This window comes from Tubulanus polymorphus, chromosome 2, assembly GCF_964204645.1.
Source record: "Tubulanus polymorphus chromosome 2, tnTubPoly1.2, whole genome shotgun sequence".
NCBI lineage: Eukaryota > Metazoa > Nemertea > Palaeonemertea > Tubulaniformes > Tubulanidae > Tubulanus > Tubulanus polymorphus.
In genome coordinates this window covers 487,694-509,489 of record NC_134026.1, presented here as the reverse complement: position 1 = coordinate 509,489, position 21,796 = coordinate 487,694, and the positions used below count along the sequence as shown (strand labels likewise).

General features: G+C 36.4%; 2 protein-coding genes across 5 annotated transcripts; both read left to right on the top strand.

Moving 5' to 3' along the window:
- The first annotated feature begins 452 nt into the window (after positions 1 to 452).
- Positions 453 to 11,872, top strand: LOC141899401 (uncharacterized). 4 transcript variants are annotated; one of them, XM_074785672.1, is made up of 20 exons: positions 454 to 988; positions 1,248 to 1,289; positions 1,389 to 1,488; positions 2,529 to 2,600; positions 2,686 to 2,839; positions 2,922 to 3,040; positions 3,978 to 4,249; positions 4,605 to 4,834; positions 5,016 to 5,294; positions 5,379 to 5,428; positions 5,806 to 5,918; positions 6,001 to 6,076; positions 6,254 to 6,467; positions 6,742 to 6,923; positions 7,351 to 7,471; positions 7,758 to 8,312; positions 9,426 to 9,455; positions 10,345 to 10,452; positions 10,693 to 10,769; positions 10,853 to 11,872. In XM_074785672.1, exons 5-19 carry the CDS (start codon positions 2,686 to 2,688, stop codon positions 10,740 to 10,742), a joined length of 2,553 nt encoding a protein of 850 aa, XP_074641773.1. In that variant the 5' UTR covers positions 454 to 988; positions 1,248 to 1,289; positions 1,389 to 1,488; positions 2,529 to 2,600; the 3' UTR covers positions 10,743 to 10,769; positions 10,853 to 11,872. The 4 variants fall into 4 exon arrangements, with proteins under 4 accessions (XP_074641771.1, XP_074641770.1, XP_074641772.1 ...); XM_074785670.1 differs by lacking the exon at positions 1,248 to 1,289 and having other exon boundaries at positions 453 to 988; positions 10,693 to 10,765; XM_074785669.1 differs by lacking the exon at positions 1,248 to 1,289 and having other exon boundaries at positions 453 to 988.
- Positions 11,873 to 12,439: 567 nt separating this feature from the next.
- Positions 12,440 to 21,533, top strand: LOC141898583 (insulin-degrading enzyme-like). Its single transcript, XM_074784565.1, has 25 exons — positions 12,440 to 12,568; positions 12,907 to 13,189; positions 13,648 to 13,674; positions 13,784 to 13,887; positions 14,388 to 14,557; positions 14,889 to 15,011; positions 15,104 to 15,216; positions 15,323 to 15,412; positions 15,536 to 15,701; positions 15,793 to 15,884; positions 15,970 to 16,050; positions 16,128 to 16,231; positions 16,335 to 16,437; positions 16,577 to 16,699; positions 16,863 to 16,945; positions 17,448 to 17,592; positions 18,005 to 18,115; positions 18,336 to 18,456; positions 18,916 to 19,119; positions 19,287 to 19,454; positions 19,618 to 19,742; positions 19,848 to 19,995; positions 20,078 to 20,139; positions 20,326 to 20,460; positions 20,682 to 21,533. Exons 1-25 carry the CDS (start codon positions 12,471 to 12,473, stop codon positions 20,778 to 20,780), a joined length of 3,078 nt encoding a protein of 1,025 aa, XP_074640666.1. The 5' UTR covers positions 12,440 to 12,470; the 3' UTR covers positions 20,781 to 21,533.
- Positions 21,534 to 21,796: the final 263 nt, after the last annotated feature.

Sequence of the window (21,796 nt, the reverse complement as noted above, 5' to 3'; positions counted from 1 at the left end):
GAAAATTATCAACTGTATGAATTTTCTATTATAAAATGAATTTATTTACATGTTTTTTTATATTTCTAATAAATTTTAGGTTAATATTGCGTGAAAATTATTTAAAGAAAAGTTATCGTTTCAGATAAGCACCTGCTCGTTGTCTGCGTTTTGATTGAGAGGTGGCAGCACAATATGGGAATTTACTTTCTTGTGAAAATCATATCATAGTAATTTTGATTTGTGATTCTTAAAATTATAGCAATATTTTGACATTTTTCGCTTCATTTTGACTGTTTATTTATAAAAATATCGAAAATCATCAAAAAAGAAAAAAATTACACCCGCCATTTTAACCTATTTACAGCTGTGCTAATTTTCGCGATTGTGCCGGCCAAGAAATAGGGCCGGATCGATATTAACGAATTTTAAACTAATAGCACGGCAGGATCGAATGATATTCGTGATAATTAATCGAAATTACATTCTATGAATTTAGTCCTTAAAGAAGTCGATGAATAGCGCGCAAATACTGATGACATCACCCCCTCCCGGCAGCAGCACTGATCTGTATCAATACGCGCTGCTGCTGAAAGTCGACATTGATTGAATATTCCACGGCGAATATCGCGTTTTAATCATCTAACAAAACGAATTATTTAAAATGTGCGTCGACAGTTTAGAAGCGTGCTGGTAGCGCTTAATTAGTAGTAATTAATAGAGTCGATTGCACGCGCTGGGAGAGCTCTAGCGTCCGTGAAAATCTGGCCGTCACTGAACAGTGAGTTTCAAAAGAGGAGTCCCGACTGGAGTGTGACCGACTCGCGGGGAAGCACTGATTCCTTCATCATCAGCAGCTGCACCAGTCAGTAATCCATTATCAGGCCCCAAACGTGTTTTAACTATTTAGAGAATAATCTGTAGACGATAAACACAAACACAGTGCAATGAATTCGAGTAAGGCGAGAGGGAAGGATCATAGACGTATGAATCAACAAGGTCCTGGCAGGTAAAATCTTCAACCCTTTTCACCTCACTTTATCAAATCAGATTCTGTAGATTTCATTGAATATGATCCGTTATTCAACTTAATGTAAATCACTGCGATAATAAGCAAATAAGGAACTGATATCTTAAACCAAATTGTCACCAGAGGGAGAAGTCCTGCTGTGGGTAGCCTGTCTTGTTATGACTCAGATTGGATGGATGGGTGGCTCCTATGGATGGGTGACTCCTGTATCTGATACAATGCTCTTTTCCCTTCACAGTTTCATTCAGATGTAGTTGATTGAAGCAGTTTAGGTCACACGGTATCAGAGGGTTCATCAAATCCGTAAAATCTATTCTGAATAATCATTTCAAGCATCTCAATTAATCAATGAGAGATTGTGTTGTGTATTTATTTACAGAATAACTCGACCACCGAGATCTAATATCGAATCTAAACAAGTTGTAGTAGAAGGTGTTTACAGTAATTACAGATACAATCACATCACCACTTCACTTATTGTAAGTTTCTGATTAAACGTTACCCCTACTAGGTCTAGTTCCACGGTTATGAGTTAAGATTTAACTCTGAGTTAACTCATTGAAATGAACTAACTTCAACTCAGAGTTTAACTCACAACTGTGGAACTAATGTCTATTTCAACCTGACTTGAGAGCATTCCGGGTGGCCTAGCTCGCTCATTTTTGGTAGTACATACCTGATGATGGTCTTAACGGGACCAGAAAGGAGAGGCAGTCGACCTAAATCATCATTTTTTAATCCATTTGAAACTGTATTGAAGGATATCCAAAAAGTCTTCACTGAAAGGGGTTAAGAAGAAAGGGGTTAAGAAGTGACTCCATGATTTGAAAGTTTAACAATATGTTTCCATGCCTACGTACCAAACTTCAGTTGGTAGGCATGGAGACATATTGTTAAACTTTCAAATCATGGAGTCTCTTTTCTCTCAGGAACCCCTCTCAGTGCAGATTTTTTGGATATCCTTCAATACAGTTTAAAGTGGATTAAAAAATGATGATTTAGGTCGACTGCCAGTGCATTCTGGTCCTAATAAGACTTTAATCAGGTATGTACCACCACAACTGACTGAGCTAGGCCACCCTGTATGCTCTCAAGTCAGGTTGAAATAGACATTAGACCTAGGTTAGTGACCTGATAAGATTTGATGAAATATATCAGATCAGAAGCAAAACGGCACTCCGATTACTGACTGGAACTCTCTCTAGAACCAGGCATCTAAATAGTTTATCACTCTGTATAAAGCTAATGATTATTGCTACACAATTTGTAGATAACTTTCTAAAATTGCTGGGGCTGGTTTTATAGACTGGTATTAACCTAAACCTGCGGGTTAACTAGATTCATTTTCAGCTGAGTTAACCCCCTGGTTAAAGATAACACCAGTCTATAAAACCGGGCCCTGTATATTATTTGGTTCTAGGTAACCCTAAAGCTAGAACGCACTAGTTTAGTGCTATACTACTCCTGTACGAGTGCTGCCTATTGCAAGCTCAAATTACTAATAATCACTGATTTTTAGGGAAGTACTGTTCAGATTCAAGTACGCAATGGATCTATTTACGAAGGTGTTTTAAAATGTTTCTCATCGAAGGTAAGATTGATCGAGTTAAAATGATTTCACAATCTCTGTAACCTGCGTATAAAAATGTGTCGTTCGTATGTTGTGTTTATAACAGATGGAGATAGTATTGGAATTAGCTCATCGCCTTGATGAAAACAACGGAAATCAATTGACGTCTAAAGATTGTCTGATTGAAAAGATTATATTTGAGCCGTCGAATATTGTAACGATGGCGGCCATTAATGTAGATCTCGATTATGCAAACAGAGGTAATAGAAATATCGGTGGTTTTAAACTTTCGTTTGTTTCATCGGGTTTTAGTTCTCAATCGAGATATTTTTCGTTTCGTAGACGCATTTACCGATACCGGAATTTCAAAATTTAATGGTCAAGTTGCGCCGAAAGAACTTCAGAGATGGGAGTCGGATAATGACAACGCTGATTTGTGTGGTTGGGACGAAGGTGGAGCTGTAAGTATTGTCGCGAGGATTCATTTTGTGAAGCCATTTAAAATAATTAAAATAGGACTTAAAATGTGACCCCAATTTTGAGAAATAGGCAATTAGAAATGTTTGTTGTTGTACTATGCCTATTAAAATCAGTGCAGTCTGGATTTTTTTCCCAATAAGGCGGTAAACGAATTAGAAACCAAGTGTAAAGGATAAAAATTTGCTTACAAAATGCAATTTAACAGTTTAAAGTAATGAAAATTTGCTTACAAAACCATTGAATGAATAGTTTACCGAGATAAACAATATCAACAAGGAGGTGTCTCCAGTAATTGGGATATAAAAGTGATGCAGACACTTCCTCGCATTTAAAACTCCTCATATCCAGAAATAACTGATCCGTCAGGACCGTGTATTAAAGTATTGAATAATAAGATAAACCCCACTATCAACAGAGTAAAAGAATTTAAAAACAAGAATTTATTTACTCAATCTAAAATATAGAATACGCGACGTTTCGATCTCACCCTAGAGATCATCGTCAGGTGTCGTGTATTCTATATATTTTAGATTGAATAAATAAATTCTTGTTTTTAAATTCTATTAATCCGTAGATAGTGGGTTTTTATCTTATTATCCATTCACCACGTTTGAGTGTGGTTATCGTTCTATTGTTGTTGTACTATGCCTATTAAAATCAGTGCAGTCTGGATTTTTTTCCCAATTAGGCGGTTAATGAATTAGAAACCAAGTGTAAAGGATAAAAATTTGCTTACAAAACCATTGAATGAATAGTTTACCGAGATAAACAATATCAACAAGGAGGTGTCTCCAGTAATTGGGATATAAAAGTGATTCCTCGAAATTTGAAATTGTTTCCTTTAGAACTCGTTATATCCAGGAATAACTGATCTGTCGGAACTTAGTATTAAAGTATTGAATATTTCACTGATTACAGAATGGTTGGGATGCGGCTGATATGTTCCGCACAAACGCAGAGAAATACAACGTTAAATCAACGTATGATTCGTCATTGAACGAATACACGACACCTCTGAATATCAAAGATACGGTCGAGTTCAGAGAGAAACAAGTGAAAGCCGAACAGCTAGCGAGAGAAATCGAAAACAGCGACACCTATAAACAAAGTATCGAGTTAGAAAACGGGGACGAAGAGGACAGGTTTAGCGCCGTTATTAGAACTACTGAAAGTAACTCTGTCGGTGGAAAGTAAGTATTCTGTATCCATCTTTAGGGCATCTGAGCAAATTACTGCGAGTTGTAGGTTTAATGGGTATTAAACAATCAATGATTCATGGGTTAAAATCCTGGTGGGGACAGTTTCTCTGCTAGCTGCTTTCCCCCCAAACCTTTAGTCAGGACAAATTATGCATAGAACCTGCTAATCCTTAGTGGCGCTCAGTGGGTTGAGGGGAAATAGAAACATCAAAACCATTGGGGATAATTTAAGTTCATCTGATTGATTCGAAAATTTAAAAATCAATTGAATGTGTTATATTTTGTAATACTGTAGTTATATGTATATAGGGTTATTGATTAATTTGTGTAATATTTGATACGACAGCAATGGTGCTTCCAGATACGTGCCTCCGCATCAGAGGAAAAATACTCAACAAGGCCGTGCAACAAATCGTCAAACTAACGTTACATCAGCCCCTAATACTACTACTACTACTACTACTAGTAATACTACTACCAGTACTACCAGTACTAATCAACAACAACAACAACCTGCCTTACCTGAACAACCACAACAGCAACAACAAAATACTGTAAATAATACGACAAACACAGGTAAGATTCATGTACTGTCAAACTCGAGTTAATGTCGTCATAATTGTGTTAAATTCTACTCAATTCTTGTTGTAAATAACACTTAATTTCGTCTCACTGTGTTTTTGGCTGAAGAAAATATTTTTTGTTTTCGAAGAACAGAAAATTTACGAGACTTCAGTGTCGATCGTTTTATTTGTAGCTCCTGTGGCTCCCCCTCAAGATGATCAACAGAAACAAAAAAGTCCAGCTGCTGAGACAGCTCAAGTGCCTGAAAATCACAAGCAGACAGTAACAGGGGCGCCGGTCGAATCAGGGGCACCAGTATCGGTACCTGCCGTACCGGCGCAGACAGGTGCGGGAGATTCAACTAATAAACAATCAGAAACAGTACAGAATACTACTGACCAAACACAGCCTGCTACAACTACTAATAACAACAATGTGGATAATGTGAAAGTTGCGTCGCCTGTCGTTAAATGTAAGTTCAACCTCGATAGAAATATTTAATTACTTGTAATATATCAATGAAATCTCGTATTAACGACGTTTGTCATATTTTCAGCTCGAGATCGAGAATTAAAAGAATTGAAAGAATTCAGTTCAAATTTTAAAGTGAGTTTTTATTCGATTCCCGTATTGATTCTACCTGCCGTAGATTTATAATAATGATAAACACGAATTTGTATAGCGCCTCTTTCCATGTACCTGTGTACAAAGTTCAGCTGCGCTGTCAAACCTGATTATTATTACCCAGCTTCTGTTACCATTCCATAGCAGTCTTACTCTCCCTAGGGAGATACAACACCGATCAGCAAATCACGATCAGGCGTCATCAGCCGGTAGCAAGTGTGAATTAATGCCTTGCCTAAGGACACTACAGCATAGCCGGGGTTCGAACACTGGACATCTCGATTGAGAAGCCAACGCCTTTACCTTTTAGGCCACTCCACTCCACAATTTACTGACTGATCGACCTTTACATTTTATAGTTGTCTGAAAATGATAAGGATAAGAAAGAGAAGACATCCACTACATCGACTACACCTGTTGAGAAAACATCTCAAGATAAACCGAGTTCTCCTGCGGAATCTAAAACATCTGAGTAAGTATCGCGGTCTAAATTGTTTATTATTTCAGAATACTCGAGGCGTGTAATAAAGTTTCGTGTTTTTATTGTGTTTCAGAACGGTTTTAAAGTCAACATTAAATCCAAACGCGAAAGAATTTGTATTCAATCCAAACGCGAAGCCTTTTCAACCGGTAAGAGATAAACATTCATTTCATTTCGCTTGAATGTATCATGGTTTTTTAACCTCAATATTCAGAACCCACAGTTGTTGATATAACTGTTTATTCTGACGGTTTCTAAATTTTTGCTAAACTTCATCAGAGAAATGATATACAGTAATTTAGAGAATCGTTTATCTCGTAATTCAGAAACAAGGTCCGACTCAACCTGTGCCACAGACTCCGACTCCACCTCGACCTCAAACGCAGAGTCCAGTAATGAATCCACAGAATATACCAGCTATGCACGGACATCAGCACCAGATTTATCCACAGTTTATAATGCCACCACACGTCTCTATGGCTCAGACAATGGTTCAAGCGACTCAAGCTTCACAACCAGTGCGATTACCTCCTAAACGAGGTGTGTATTACTGATAGATATATCAGAGTTAATGAGGAGCAAAACCAACAGATGATTCTGACTGTTACGATTCCCAGCAATCAACTGTTAAGATAATTAAAAACTCGAGGTTGGCTCAAGTTTAAGCCGTTTAAGTCCCAAATGATCTTAACTCATTAACAAATAAATCCTACTTCAAAAGATCGATCTTAAAACTATTCCATTTCACTGTAATTTGTAATTGATAATTTAAGACGTATGAAATAAGAATTGTATGTTGTGTATTTGTTTGTAGTTTCTGTATCAGTTCAACAGCCGGAGTATAATCCGTCTGCTCAAGCTGTAGCAGCCACTGGTACTCCATTATTGGCTCAGCCGATTCATTCCCAACATCCGCAGTACCCCGTACAGTATCAACTACCACCCGTAATGGGTCCAACTGGTCAATTACAACAGAATCATGTAGCTTACCAACAGGTATGTATCGCTATCAATTTATTCTCAGCATTTTCCATTGAGAAAACAGCAATCCTTTTCCTCAAACAGTTCTTGAATTTGGCCTGTACGAAATCATTCACATTCCCATGTCTTAACGCATTCGCCGTGGACTGCAAGTTATCGCGTAGTTCATCGATTTATCTCGTAGCTTATCCTTATTCACTGTTAGTAGATATACATGCATAAACTGATTGGCTTCGCTTTATTTTCACTGCTCACTGATCAACTTAGGACAATGACTGACAATGCTCTATTGCTAACTATGAGATATAGCAACTGGGGGCAGCACTGTATTATCGGGGGGGGGGGGGGGGACATTGATTGTGTTAACCAAGGACTATCGAATGGGTATTTTGTTGTGTAAAGATACAGTGAGTGAAATGTATTGTATTAAATGTTGTTACAGGCGGCTCATCACCAGGTATTGTCAGTAGGAAACCCTCCACGTATGGTCAATCCACAAATGATGGCTGGACAACCTCCTCAGGGAATGGGAAATCATCAACACCAACCTGGAACCGTTTTTGGTATGTTATAACTATAAATTTTTAATTGTAGAAAAGCCAGTACACTATATACACTCATAGAAACCACTCTATAACAAATATGAGATATTAAAAGTTTGAATTAGAATTAAATCTAGGATACTTGATGATGGTCTTAAGAGAGAATACAAAATGATGTCTTTGACTTTAATTCCGGATACATAATCACCGATCTTTATTTCTCTCTTTTGAATTTGTGTCGGTTTAATATGATTACAAAATTCTAAACGCAATGAAAGAATTGAAGAAAAGTTTTCATGAATTTCAGTTGGACCCGGAATTCCGGGACAGATGCCGCACGGAATTCAGAATCCGAATCATCAACCGGGACAACCGCACGTACATCCTCCGTACGCCCCTCATCACTCGCGTGCTACACCTCCTCAATCTCAGGCTAGTCATCCTGCACCGAGCCCAGCGCACCAGGGCGTACCTCCCCAACAGCACGTTCATCATCCCCCGACATCAGTTACACCGACGCAGATGATTTATAATCCTCAACATCAACAAATAAACCCGCAACCCTCGCACCCTCCTTTACAGCCCAGTCCCCATACTCCGACATCACCGCAAGCGAACATGCCGGTACCGTACACATACCAGGCGCAACAACAAATACAACAGACACCAGGAGCTCCGCAGCATCATATGAGTTTGGCGCCTATGCATCATCACGCTACGGTTACATACGCGAATCCGCAACAACAATCTCAACCTCCTCAGAATCCTGCTGTCGTTTACATGCATCACGCATCTCAACCGAATCATTCAACGATGCATCCTCCAACACAGTTACAACACGCTGGACATCATCAGATGCCGGGTAAGATTAAACGCCTTCTCTTATAGATTACACAACTCGGTTAAACAGTCATCAGTTACATGGTCATCAGTTAAACAGTCATCAGTTACAGCTGAAATTTAGTTCATTTTCTTCAAATTTAGTTCATTGTTTTATCAATCTGATATCACAATATTGATAAATCATCCACTTAAGTTTTTAAGATGCCACAAATGAATGAATTGTAACATTCTTAACCTAGAAATTTCTCTAATTCATTCAGGGGATTTGTAAATGGGCGGAAAGTGGTCACCTTGAGCCTTCACCCTGAGCTCAGCCCAGTACTTAACCTTGTCCATTCAAATCCAATACATCCATCGATATTTTTAGGAAAAAATCTTAAAACCCGTCCATTAATTGAAGCTTTTAATGAAACTAGTTATAGTTTTCTCATTGTATCTTGTAAAAATGAATGAGATTATTTTACAGTAAATGATGACTGGGTCACTAAGTTAGTACTGTATTTAACTGGGTGCAAATGAACTTTATTCTAAATAATGATTACTAGATTGCACTAAACCGATTTGTTTTGTGTGGGTTTCAACTAGTTTTGGTTTTGTTTGAATCATTTATGACATTGCTATATAGATTTACACATGTATATATGTATATATATATATATATATAGGCCTATATATGTATAGCGTCAGGTCTGGTTAAAAAGTCCCCGATATAAGAATCCTCGAGGAAATAATATCTTCCATTGGATGAATCTCTTCCGAGGTTGAATTCTCCCGTTGTTGAAATACCCTCCCCATAGTTACCGGGGTTCAAGGATATTTCGTTGTTGTGGGGGATTATTTTATCGGGGACTTTTTACCGGGCACCGTCGGATCTATCTAACATCTTAATACAAATAGCAATCAATCAATCATTCAATTAGAAATTACTTCTTATTCCTAATAATTAATGAGTTTTGAGGAAGTGATTTCATTCCATTGTGATGAACTATGTTTGTCTCGATGGAATCTAATCTCGATTATTTCCTAGAAAACTGCATTTCAAATCATTCGATTTCATTCACAAATTTTCTGTGGAAGCGGAATTTTTTCCTCTACCTTGTAATCATACTTCTCATTATTTTCCGCTTTACAGCCAGGTGTGGTCATTTCCCAAAGGGTCAAGGTATGCTCTGGCTTTTATCCCCTGCGAGACAGACATAGTTTTCACTAACTGTGTTTTTCGAACTGTGCTCATTATCATTTTCTTTCATTCCTCACAAAAATCAAAACAACAAAAATCTAAATCTGAATTATGGACTGTTGAATGTCGATGTTTTGTTGTTGAATGAAAGAAGATGTTATGTTGTTGTTATTGTTGTATTGCATGTTTAAAATCATCTCAGTCTCTCTCACAGAGGAACCTCTTTACAATGAACTTCAGGGCACCGGAAATCTGTTCATTATGAATTCATAGTTTTATATATCCAGTATGAAACTATTGAAATTGTCCTATTTTGGACGAAGTTCGAGGCTTGCAATAAAGAGGTTCCGCTGTATTTACTCAGGGCTTAGTTTACTATCACTAAACACTTACCAGTCAAAACTGCATCGCGGTCTCTACAACCATTTCAGATATTTGATGTTATGACCAATCCATTTGCTTTTATCACTTCATCAATTTTGATTGGTTAGTGATGACTAAAAAGGTGGAGCTTGCAACGTTCTGCATTTAGTTGCCAGATAAATCCACCTTATGAAGTCATCATTAAATAACAAATTTCTTCAATGCCCGAAATAGAATTGAACCCAAGAATCCTATTTTTAACGTTGAGAGTTTAGACCGCTGTATGTCATCGATATTGTCATGTATTTAACTCTTCAGACACCAGCTGTTTCTATATTCATATGTGAAATCCGTTTACTAAAAATCTACAAATTAGTTCAATTGATAAATTCTGATATTTTGTCAGCGTAGATGATGCATCCGTTGTCTGCAGGGTTAAACACACTCGTACTATATTCAGAGATTAATGATATCGTGTTTAGTGATGTATTTATTCAACGTATTTCAGCACAAGCGCATATGGGTCCCGGACATCCGATGAGTCAACAGGCGATGTCAGCTGTCAATTTACAGACAGGAGCTCACCCTCAGATGCACTATCAAACACATCCTCCGAGTAAGTAAGAAAAACATTCAACTCTTTGATAAAGCATTGATTCGTTCAACGAAATTAGTTCATCAGTATTCGAGTATGGGAATCTAAAATATGTTTTTCAATGAAAATTGAACTTCAATTATTGCTAATTATAAGCGAGCTTGAGGAGGTTATAGTAAATCGCTATATTTCGTTCCTTTAATAATTCTTGACATTTTTTGATGCGTCAAATTATTCTAATGCGATTTATGGATTTTTCAGTGCACACTCAAAGTCATCCGCCTGTGCAAGCGTTTCAGCATAGTCAATAAAAGTTTATAAATTAGGATATTATGTAAGTAAGTACAACGCGATAGAATCTAGTGAAAGAATTCTCACGATTTCATTCATTTGTTACAGAATCTTTTCTTATTGTTTTCAGAGTATAGAGAAAGAGAATATATGACTGGTTATACGTATATAACAGAAACAGTTGTTTAACGAACCCTACTCGTTCCCCCTCTGAAGAAGCAGCAAAATCAATAATTATTGATTTAAATATGAGAAACTCGAAAGCTTTATTTATCATTTACGAAGATAGATATGAACTGGGAAAAAAACTAATATATTCAAAGCTAAACAGTGCAACAGAACTGCATTCGGTTAACTTTAAGAATTATGGTGCAAACAATGAGATATCGATGAACTGTTTGAGTTCACTGGCTCTTGATTCCTCTGGTGTAAAAATGATGTCAATTTCATGGAAGAATTTTCGCGTAAATTGTAACAGGGCTGGATTCATTGTAAGGTGTGAAGAAAATGCTTCATCACTTGAGTTGTTGATATTATCACGTACTTCCTTTATTGTCCAGTGTCTGGGTTTGTAGTCGATGTGTGCGTCCTCGCAGAGAGAGAGTGGGTTTGTAAAAATAAACTGGGGGATAGCTGACACTGTTTAGAGGTGACACCTCCCCCAATTCAAATGATAAGTCGCAATTAACGCAGAATGAACTGATTGCCTGTTAAAACGCCCAGTAACGTGAAGAGCATTTACAATTATTGAATGAAGATTAATAAGTAATCATGTCTCAAAGTTTTATTGTTAGCGTTTGGGTTGTTTGTATAACTGGCGCTGTGAGGTGAACGCTCGATGACTACACTATGATGGTGCAATATTTGTCAGAAATTTAGGACTGTAAGGGAAGAGTTGGGAGGTTTTGTACATTTTTTCATTGCGATAATTAGATAGTGGTGAAACCAGCCCTGTTACAAATCGTGTTATACAATATTGAAAATAGGAGAGACTATTGAGAAAAAAAAAACGTTTTTATCGCGAGTTAACCAAATATAGAAAGACATTTTATCTGAAACTGTTTATGCAATCTCTAATGTCTGAGAGTGAATGTTACAATTGAACCACTGAAAGAAGTGTGTCACAGAAATAAAATACAAAACTATATAAAATACCAAAAACATGAGTCTTATCGTTAATTGAATTGAAAGGAATGATTTTAAGTGTTAATTCAGAAAGTTTGAAGTCTCAATGTGCTGTACTTTGGACTTAGTTAGTTACCACCTAATCGTTGGTGGTAAGTCTTCACAATCGGATGGGCTTATACGAAGTTCAATAATACGTGGTTTGTGAAAATATCCGATCGTGAGACTAAACCACACAGGACTATGACCACTTAGGAGTGTGCTCATTTTATAACCCTCAATAACTCCTTTTTCTGGTTTATCGGATCTTTTGTTGAATACGCTTCGACCATTGTTCCAGATCTTGATTAGATTGTTCTTCTAACCTCGCGACAACTTGAACGACATTGTGGTTACCCCTGACGGAACCCGAAGGTTCAGTCTGGCTAGATACCGTCAGGTGCTGCCGCTATGCTCGTCGATAGCGGAATTCTGATACACTAACGTGATTCGTCCCTTGCAATCGAGTTTCTACCTAGACTGGTTGCCTGTCCCATAGACTTCGGTAACCAGTCTAGTTTCTACCTTACACACCGTCAGATGCCGCCACTTTACAGTGCATCGGATCTAAAGATGTATTCCAGATGTTTTCGGTTATGAAATTAGTTTCTTTTCGACAAATTGTGACAAAGATCTACAGTAAAAACATAATAAGATCACATTTTATTGCGACCGGTGTCAGGTTAGTGCTGGCCAGTTATTTCTGTTCCGATATCGATTTTCTACTGTCCCAAAAATAAAATGAAATGCAATCATCATTAATTACTATATACATTACTATCATTATATATCATCATTATCAATTACTAATATTATTACTTAATTGATTACTATGACTACGTATATATTGCTATAGTCCCCTATTCTGGAATCGCACCAATCGATTCAACTTCAAGTGAAAGTTTTGCAGATTGACAGCTCGTACCATAAAATTCTCCAAATTCTTCTTTTTCAGTTTCAACGCTGAATTTGTAAAATCTAGCCTTTTTAAAGTTTTGATTCTGTTAAATTTCTGTGCAGATTTTGCAGCCAACAAAGACTGGAAATGGCTCCTTCATCAGCAGATAGTAATTCGACAGTTATTTCGAAATCGGTCGAATCGATAATTAAACCACAGAATGACAAGCGAGGATATCGAGGGTTAGAGCTTTCTAACGGAATGAAAGTTCTGTTGATCAGCGATCCAGAAACTGATAAATCTTCAGCTGCGATGGACGTCCATATAGGTCACATGATGGATCCGTTTGATTTACCCGGTCTCGCTCATTTCTGTGAACATATGTTGTTCCTCGGTACTGAAAAGGTATTGATTTTATATTCATAATTGAGATTTTATTTTTATCGCTCCTTACCAGATGCGAAATTATATAGTCATATGAAATAACGTGCAATAAAACATTGACCCAATTAAATTAACTCAGGGTTGCCACTTACCTGGATAGTCAGGGAAGTTTATTTTCTTTAAAAAAGTCTGGGAATTTGGTAAAGTAGATAGAAATCAGGGAAATATGTTGAGATTTCTAAAATTAAGGTCGCGTGTAAGATCAAACCACTTCTGTCTACATCTTAATGTATTATGACTGTTAATTTATTGTCTCGACATTAAATGATTTGAAACCAGGTTGACACAGCCCCTCCACAACTCAATAAATATATACAGTATGCTGTGTGCTTGTGAGGCAAGCATGCAGTCTATTTTATGTAATATTCATTATGTCATAAAGTCCCTTCTTAATTTTGATGATTTTTTTAAATTTTCAGTACCCTGGAGAAAACGATTACACCAAGGTAATTAATCAAATCCATTAGAGTTAAACAATTTTAGATGTTGGATTTATGGATTTAGATTTTAGATTTTATGGATTTTGATTGAAACGTTGAAATGATGTTTTTGTAGTTTCTTTCTGAGAATGGAGGTAGTAGCAATGCATTTACTAGTGCTGAAAGTACTAACTTTTACTTCGACGTCGCTCCTGATCAACTTGCGAACGCATTAGACAGGTAAAACTAGCAATCAGAGGCTAGTTGGACAGTGATTGCTTACGTCTAAGAGCGACTTAGTTCTGAAGCCAATCTAACAATTTGAATCTTCAGATTTAAGAGCTCTTTTGGACTGAAGTCACAACTGTGCTATTGGGTGCAGTTCCACAGTTGAGTTAAGATTTGACTCTGAATAAACTGATTGAAAATGAACTAACTTTAACTCAGTGTTAACTCTTAACTCACAACTGTGGAACTGGGTCCTGTAGACAAATTTTAACTCTGTCTATGAATTGAGTTAACCCCTAATTCAGCACCCAGTTAAACAGTTTTGAGCTAGAATTTGATTCAAGAATTATTATCAATTGAAAGTGAACTAGTGGTAATTTAAATCTGTGTCAAATCTGTGTCAACTTTAACCGACTTGAATCTCTAAATCTTAAAAAAAAATTTTTTTAAATAAAGTAAACTTACCATTTTCGGGGATTTAATTGACACTGAGATGTTGTGCATATTTTCAGGTTTTCTCAGTTTTTCCTAAATCCACTGTTCACATCGTCTGCCACTGAACGTGAAGTCAACGCCGTCGATTCAGAGAATTCTAAGAATATTCCCAGTGACGGCTGGAGATTTAACCAACTAGAGAAATCAACTGCTGATCCGAATCATGATTTTAGCAAATTTGGAACTGGTTAGTTCAGTGATCAGTGTTCAGGGGGTTTCGTGGGAGACCCTCCGAGTTTACTGCAGCCCTATTGTTATAAATCTCTGTATAGTTGGATTGAAGGAAAAGTTTTTCTACTTGAAAATGCTGTGAATGCGTCAAATCCCATCCATAAATTTTCAAATGTAACATATTTTACTAATACGCCTCCAAATATGCCTTTTCAATTGTAAAAAATCCCCATAAATGTGTCCTTCAAAGATCTTAAACGTTGGCGTTGGACCTGGCCCTGATTAGATGCATATATTTCGAAACAGTGCGTCAGATTTCTCTAAATTTCTCCCGTTGTTTTACAAAGGTAACAAGGAAACATTGGAAACGATTCCTAAACAAAAAGGTTTAGACGTAAGAGATGAACTGTTGAAGTTCCATGATAAATACTACTCTTCAAACCTGATGGCTTTATGCGTTCTTGGTAAAGGTACGCTACCATACTAACTCCTATCTATTCAGTAATAGACTCATTGTCAGTAATTCTTGTGCTATTTTACTATCATTGAACATGTTTTATAGAAAGTTTGGATGAATTAACTGATCTCGTCGTGAAATTGTTCGCCGATGTTAAGAATAAGAATGTGAAAGTACCGGAATGGTTAGAGCATCCGTACGGTCCTGATCAGTGCAAGGTGAAAATCAAAACCGTTTCCTTTTGAGGTTGAATTTCAGGCCACTTGTGTCTGTCTCCAGTCGGCCCTGCAGTTTTATACTTAATAATTGATTTGGTTTTTATAGTTGAAAGCTAGTGTTGTTCCGATAAAGGATGTCAGAAATATGAATATAACCTGGCCGATTCCAGATGTACACCCGCACTATAAATCAGGCGTAAGTTGAATTCATATTCATAAACTCTAGATTTACATTGTCATGAATAATGAATAGATTTAAACTCGAGTTAAGTCCTCAGACCAGAATAGTGAGAATATTAATACCATCGTTTAATCGTAGCCTGATATGTATTTGGGCCATTTATTGGGTCACGAAGGCCCGGGTAGTATGCTATCCGAACTGAAGTTACGTGGATGGGTGAATACTATCGTAGCTGGCCAGAAAACTGGAGCTAAAGGATTCATGTTTTTCGTATTGAATGCCGATTTAACTGAAGAAGGAATAAGTAAGTGTTTATTATATAACGAATTACGCTTCTTGTATTTGATGAGATTTTGATGAATAAACTTTATTCGAACATATCCTCTTTGTTATAGATCATGTAGATGATATAGTTTCGTTGACATTTCAATATTTGAATTTGTTACGTAAAGAAGGAACTCAGGAATGGGTGTTTGAAGAATGTCGGGTTTGTATTCATTCATCAATCAATTCTTCGTTGCATTTATTCTGTAAAACATTAACAATGCATTAATAAGTTTTATATTTTGTAGGATCTAAATGCGATGACTTTCAGATTTAAGGATAAAGATAAACCGAGATCATATACGTGTGGTCTAGCTGCAGCATTACATGTACGTTTATATTTTCAACTCTTTCAATTTAACATTCTGTAATCACTAAATCATGTAATGTTTCATTGTATCTCTAGGATTACCCGATAGAAGAAGTAATAAGTGGTCCGTATCTTTTGTACGACTTCAAACCAGAGTTAATCGATATGGTTTTAGATAAATTAACACCAGAAAATATCAGGTAAGACTCCAACCCAGCTCAACTCGGCTAGTGCTAACCAGTCGGTGTTCTGTCAAAGTTCACAATCCAATTGTCCAATAAACACGCTGAATATGTTTTAAAGAGTTGCTGTAATCGGAAAGAAATTTGAAGGACAGACAGACTTAAAGGAGAAGTGGTATGGAACTGACTATAAACTGGAACCAATTCCTCAAGAACTGTTAGATGTATGTGTAATGTCTAAGCAAATTAATCATAAATTTACTAATTCAAATTCATCCTAGACTTACTAATTTAAATTCATCCTAAATTTACTCATCCAAATTCATACTAAACATTTTTATTTGATTTGTTGATGTTTTGCAGGGATGGTCAAATGCTGGTCTTCACCCAAATCTTGCTCTTCCAGAAAGGAATGAATTCATTCCATCAAACTTTGACATAGTTGAACGAGAGAAAGATGTGAATGGAATGCCGATAGTCGTACGGGTAAGGGTTAAATCAATATCTCTGTAAGCGGTCAGTTTTAGATCGAAGAGTTTAATTTCAATATTCTGCTTTATTCTTAGCAAACATTGCAAACTCTGTAATGTTTTTGCAAATTTGACATGGATATGAAGCGTGTAATGTTATTATAACTGATAAATTGTAGCAAACTTCACTGAGTCGATTATGGTTTAAACAAGATGACAAGTTTCTATTACCGAAATCATGCATCACTATGGAATTAACAAGGTATGAGAGAGCAGACAGAATCAATCAACTCTTATCGTAGTCTGTATCAAACACCAACAGTGTTAAAGATTTGATGATAAAAATCTGTTAAATTCACGTTTCGGATAGAATGCACATTCTACTGTGGTTAAGGCTAAAAAAAATTAATACCTTATTTCTCCGCTCTGCTGAGCTTAAATGTTGACCCGGCCGGCCGCCTATCTACCCTATACATTACTTTTTTTAAAATCGTGATCAATTTTACCATAACAGACCCGGCCGCTATAGAAATGAACTGTTTATACATTTTATCATATTGTACAAAAATGACCCGGCCGCTGCGGAGAAACAAGGTGTCATTTTTGTTTAGCCTTATCTTAGTATTTTATCAAGATTACTCAAAATATTAGTCAAAAAGATTTTCATCGTCAAATCTTCAATATTGTGCGAAAGTTTACATGTACTTTATCTGTATTTGAAGTGAGAGAGTATTTCCATATTTGATTTAATTGATATTTTTCAGTCCGATGACATTCATGGATCCGATCAGTGTGAATTTATCATTCATGTTTACTCAGTTGTTTAAAGATGCGTTGAATGAATACACATATCAGGCTACACTAGCGGGATTACATTATTCATTAGATACTACAGCTTACGGAATATTGGTTAGTATCAACTACAATACTGGTCCAGTTCAACAGTCGTGAGTTAAGATTTAACCCGAGTTAAAAACATTGAAAATGAACTTATTTTAACTTAGAGTTAACTCTAACTCACAACTGTGGACCTGGATCCTGATCTGTGATCTATATCATCATTCATTGGGCCCAGTTCCGCAGTCGTGAGTTATGATTTGACTCTGAGTTAACTCATTGAAAATGAACTAACTTTAACTCAGAGTTAACTCTAACTCACGACTGTGGAGCTGGGTCCAGAACTTCAGAACTTCTTGAATATGACTTCTGAGTCCGCACTTTTGAAACATCTAAGACAATTTGTTGCAATTCAAATTTCAGTCGTTGTCGCAATTAGCCATGATTGAGGTGATTTGATCTGTTTTGTTTGTTTTATTTACAGTTAAGCGTTCGAGGTTATAACGACAAACAGATCATTTTATTGAAGAAGATTCTCGAGAAATTGACGAGTTTCGAGATCGATTCTAAACGATTTCAGATTATCAAAGAAACTGTAAGTAACCGATTTATATCGCTGATATTCTCCGACTAAGTTTCTCTATTAAACAGGGGCCAGTTGCACAGTCGTGACTTAAGTCCAAAAGTGGTCTTAAATCTTAAGACTGGTCTTAAGTTGTTAGATTAGCTATAGAACTAAGTTGGTCTTAGACTGGTCTTAAGTCTAAGCCACGACTATGCAACCGGCCCCAGTAGTTTCTCTGTGTTATTTTCAGTATTCTCGAGCGCTGAAAAATTTCAAAGCAGAGCAGCCATATCAACACGCGTTGTATTATACTACTGTCGTCTTAATGGAACAAATCTGGACGAAAGAAGAATTACTAGACGCACTCGATGGTAAATGTTGTTCGTTTCTAGGATTAAAATATCAGTTTTGATCATCAATGTTCAGTAAATTGCCACTAACCCGGAAAAACAGGGAAAAGTCAGAGGAGTTTGTTTAGTTTGCTAGATCTCGCATAAAATCAAACAGTTTCTATCTGTATCTTTCATATTTGAATGTGTTAATTGATTGGATTCTTAGCAGATAGAGTCCGAGGAAACAACTTGGGGATCATTCATTTATTATGTACGCACTAGGGGAGGGGGAGGGATCAGTGCAATTGTGTACTGTAATGCTTAATGTATATGAAAAATTGGCCCATTCCGCGTTCATGGGGGAGGGGGGTTGAAAAATTCAAATTTTATGCGTACGTAATAAATGAATGATCCCTTGCGTGTCAGGGAAAAAGCAAGTCTAATAAAAGTGGCCACCCCAGATTGGCTTGTGGTTTTAACTGTTATATCTATTTCTAGATATGAATGTGGAGAGATTGAAGGCATTTATTCCATTATATTTATCGCGATTGTTCATCGAAGGATTAATTTACGGAAACGTCACGAAGGAGAAAGCGTTAGAATTACAGGACGTCGTCGAGGGAACTTTAAAACGCTGTTCGAACACGAGACCTCTTCTACCGAGTCAGAGACGCAGATATAGAGAAGTAGAAATACCTTACGGCAAGTGATAGCATCTCAATTCAAAACAATTGAAAAAAACCCCATAAATTTTGTCTCAGTGATAACCGGGTGATTGACAGGTTGGCAACTGGCCAAAGAATGACATCTCAAAATGAACATGTTCTCGTAATGTATCTTCACGATTGATTATATGGTATGTTTTTTAGGTGGTAGTTATTTATACGAGTGTAAAAATGACGTCCATAAAAGTTCGGGGTTAGAACTGTATTATCAGTATGACGTACAAAACACCAAAACAAACACGATGTTAGAATTATTCTGTCAATTGATCAATGAATCTACGTTTGACGTATTACGTACTCAAGAACAGTTAGGTATGTATTGAAACAAGTGAATGAAGTTTATTTCTAGATTTATAGATTGAGGCTTTTGTGGGTAAACTAGGCTCAACTGTGCTTCAAGATCTCCATGAAAGGTAAACACGAGTGATCTCGAATATTCGCTGTGATTCGTGAGTGTTGAACTATTGTTTTGCAGGTTATATAGTCATGAGTGGAATCCGCAGAACGAATGGAGTTCAAGGATTACGTGTTTTAGTGCAATCCGATAGACATCCCGATTACGTTGATCAACGAGTTGAGGCATATCTTCTCTATATAGAGGTAAAAATAGTCAATGTTAATGGTTTCAATGAACATTTAAACACCAATTGCTGTCAGTGAACAATTTTAGTTGATTCGTAACAATATTTTCTACATGATTTGTAGTCATTCTTGGAGAATATGACGGATGAAGTTTTCAAACGACATGTCTCGGCATTAGAAACCAAAATACTTGAAAAACCGAAGAAAATTTCTCAACAGAATTCGAAATACTGGGCTGAAATATCGTGTCAACAGTATAACTTTGAACGAGGTTCGTCTTGAAATTGATTTTAAAATTTTAAATTTCTTCAGTTTCTGCAGCTATTTTATTGATGAAAATGTTGTATTTTCAGACACTGTGGAAGTAGCGCAAATAAAAACATTGACCAAAGATGATATTGTGAAATTTTACAAGGTAATTGACTCTAGAATTGATGTGCAAAATGGATACCTGCTTAAAAGTGTAGCGTGGAAAAACTAAAAAAAACATGTCCGTCAAAATGTTTCAACCCGTTTTTATGCCATAAACTGCAGAGTTCAGCTCTATTTAAAAGCAAATTACACAGGTCTTTGTTTGATATTTGTGATGAATTATTTATAGGAATTTATCGCACCAAATGCACCAAAACGAAGAAAACTAGCTCTTTATGTGAAGTCTGGAGCTAATGGCGACACTAGTCAGGAGAAAACCGAAACTAACGGAGTTGAATTGAATCCTGTTCCAACAATCAAAGAGGTAGAAAATAAAATTCATTTCGAAAAATTTTGTTTCCTAATTCCATTTCATTTGAATACAAACTAGTAATTTCAAAACTATAAAGAAAACTCATACTTTAAGATTGTGAAAACTTTTAATTTCATACGTTAAAAACAAATCGTTCTGCTAGAAATCTATCTTGTTTTTGACTCTTATAACAGATTGATTGAAAGATTTGTCCTTTTATTGTGTATTTGCAGCCGATATTGATCGAAGATGTGCCGGCATTTAAAAGAACGCACGCCTTGTTTCCGTTACCAAAACCATTCATTGATTTATCAATGAAAGCAAAGCTGTGATAATGAAATATAAACTTGAGGAATTGTAGATGTTGTATTTGATTATTGTAGTACAGTTGTTCAATCATGGGCTATAAATGTGCGCATGGAATTAACCAAAAAAGTTCTTGGCCCGGTTCAATCATTCTTGAGTTTAAATTTGACAATTGCAGTTAAAACATTTGAAATTTCAAATTTAAACCGAGGCTCGTGACAAACCGGGTCCTGCACTATTCAATGATGTCATTTTATCTTTTTAATCATCCAACAATCTAGCGAGATAGTACAGCAATACCATTTATTATTGTTGGTGAAAGAATTGTATCATTATGCACTTAGAAATACAACAAATGTTTTATCATGAAATGAATGTTTTACAATGTCACACAATGAATACTTCCATTAGAATTACTATAAACATTGGGGTTACGTACACTAATATGTTATCACACAACAAGTTGATCTGTTTTACAAAATTGAATTTTGCTCCTCGGGATCCAGTTCGGCAGTTGTGAGTCAGAGTCAGATCTTACCTCACAACGACTGTGGAACTGGACCATGGGGATTGAAATTTTAAGATCATTTGAATTTATATCTTATTAGGCACAGAGGATTTTTCCAGAGTATTTTGAGTTAATTTATTTAGGCACATAGGAATTTTCCAGAGTAGTTTGAGTTAATTTATATGCATGTATTGTCAAACAATTTGAATCTTTTTAAATTACTTATAAACTTCAATGTCTGTTTATATGTCTCAATAAACGGAATCACTTAGACACTGATTTAGCTTTAGTTATTATGGGTTGAGAGGATTTTTGTTGTATTGAGTAAATTCAATATAATTGCTGGGGTTCGAAAACTGTCACAAGATTCGATATGCTGATCGGGTTCTGCTACTTCGTATCGAGTAATCGCAATGCACTATTTATACGGTTATGAGCCGGTGTAAATAGGCACAGATTCAAGATGGTGTCTCTACAGAGGGCGCCACAAAACGATAGCTTCACAAAGGTACGACATCAGGAGTGCTCCGTCCA

Bases quoted from the DNA above. Each gene is read 5' to 3' on its own strand.
- LOC141899401 (XM_074785670.1), top strand. From the start codon at position 927: ATGAATTCGAGTAAGGCGAGAGGGAAGGATCATAGACGTATGAATCAA. The intron at 7,472-7,757 runs GTATGTTATAAC...CATGAATTTCAG, and splicing joins CCAACCTGGAACCGTTTTTG to TTGGACCCGGAATTCCGGGA. The intron at 9,456-10,344 runs GTATGCTCTGGC...AACGTATTTCAG, and splicing joins TCATTTCCCAAAGGGTCAAG to CACAAGCGCATATGGGTCCC.
- LOC141898583 (XM_074784565.1), top strand. From the start codon at position 12,471: ATGTTTTCGGTTATGAAATTAGTTTCTTTTCGACAAATTGTGACAAAG. The intron at 15,217-15,322 runs GTGAAAATCAAA...TGGTTTTTATAG, and splicing joins ACGGTCCTGATCAGTGCAAG to TTGAAAGCTAGTGTTGTTCC. The intron at 16,051-16,127 runs GTACGTTTATAT...TTGTATCTCTAG, and splicing joins GTCTAGCTGCAGCATTACAT to GATTACCCGATAGAAGAAGT.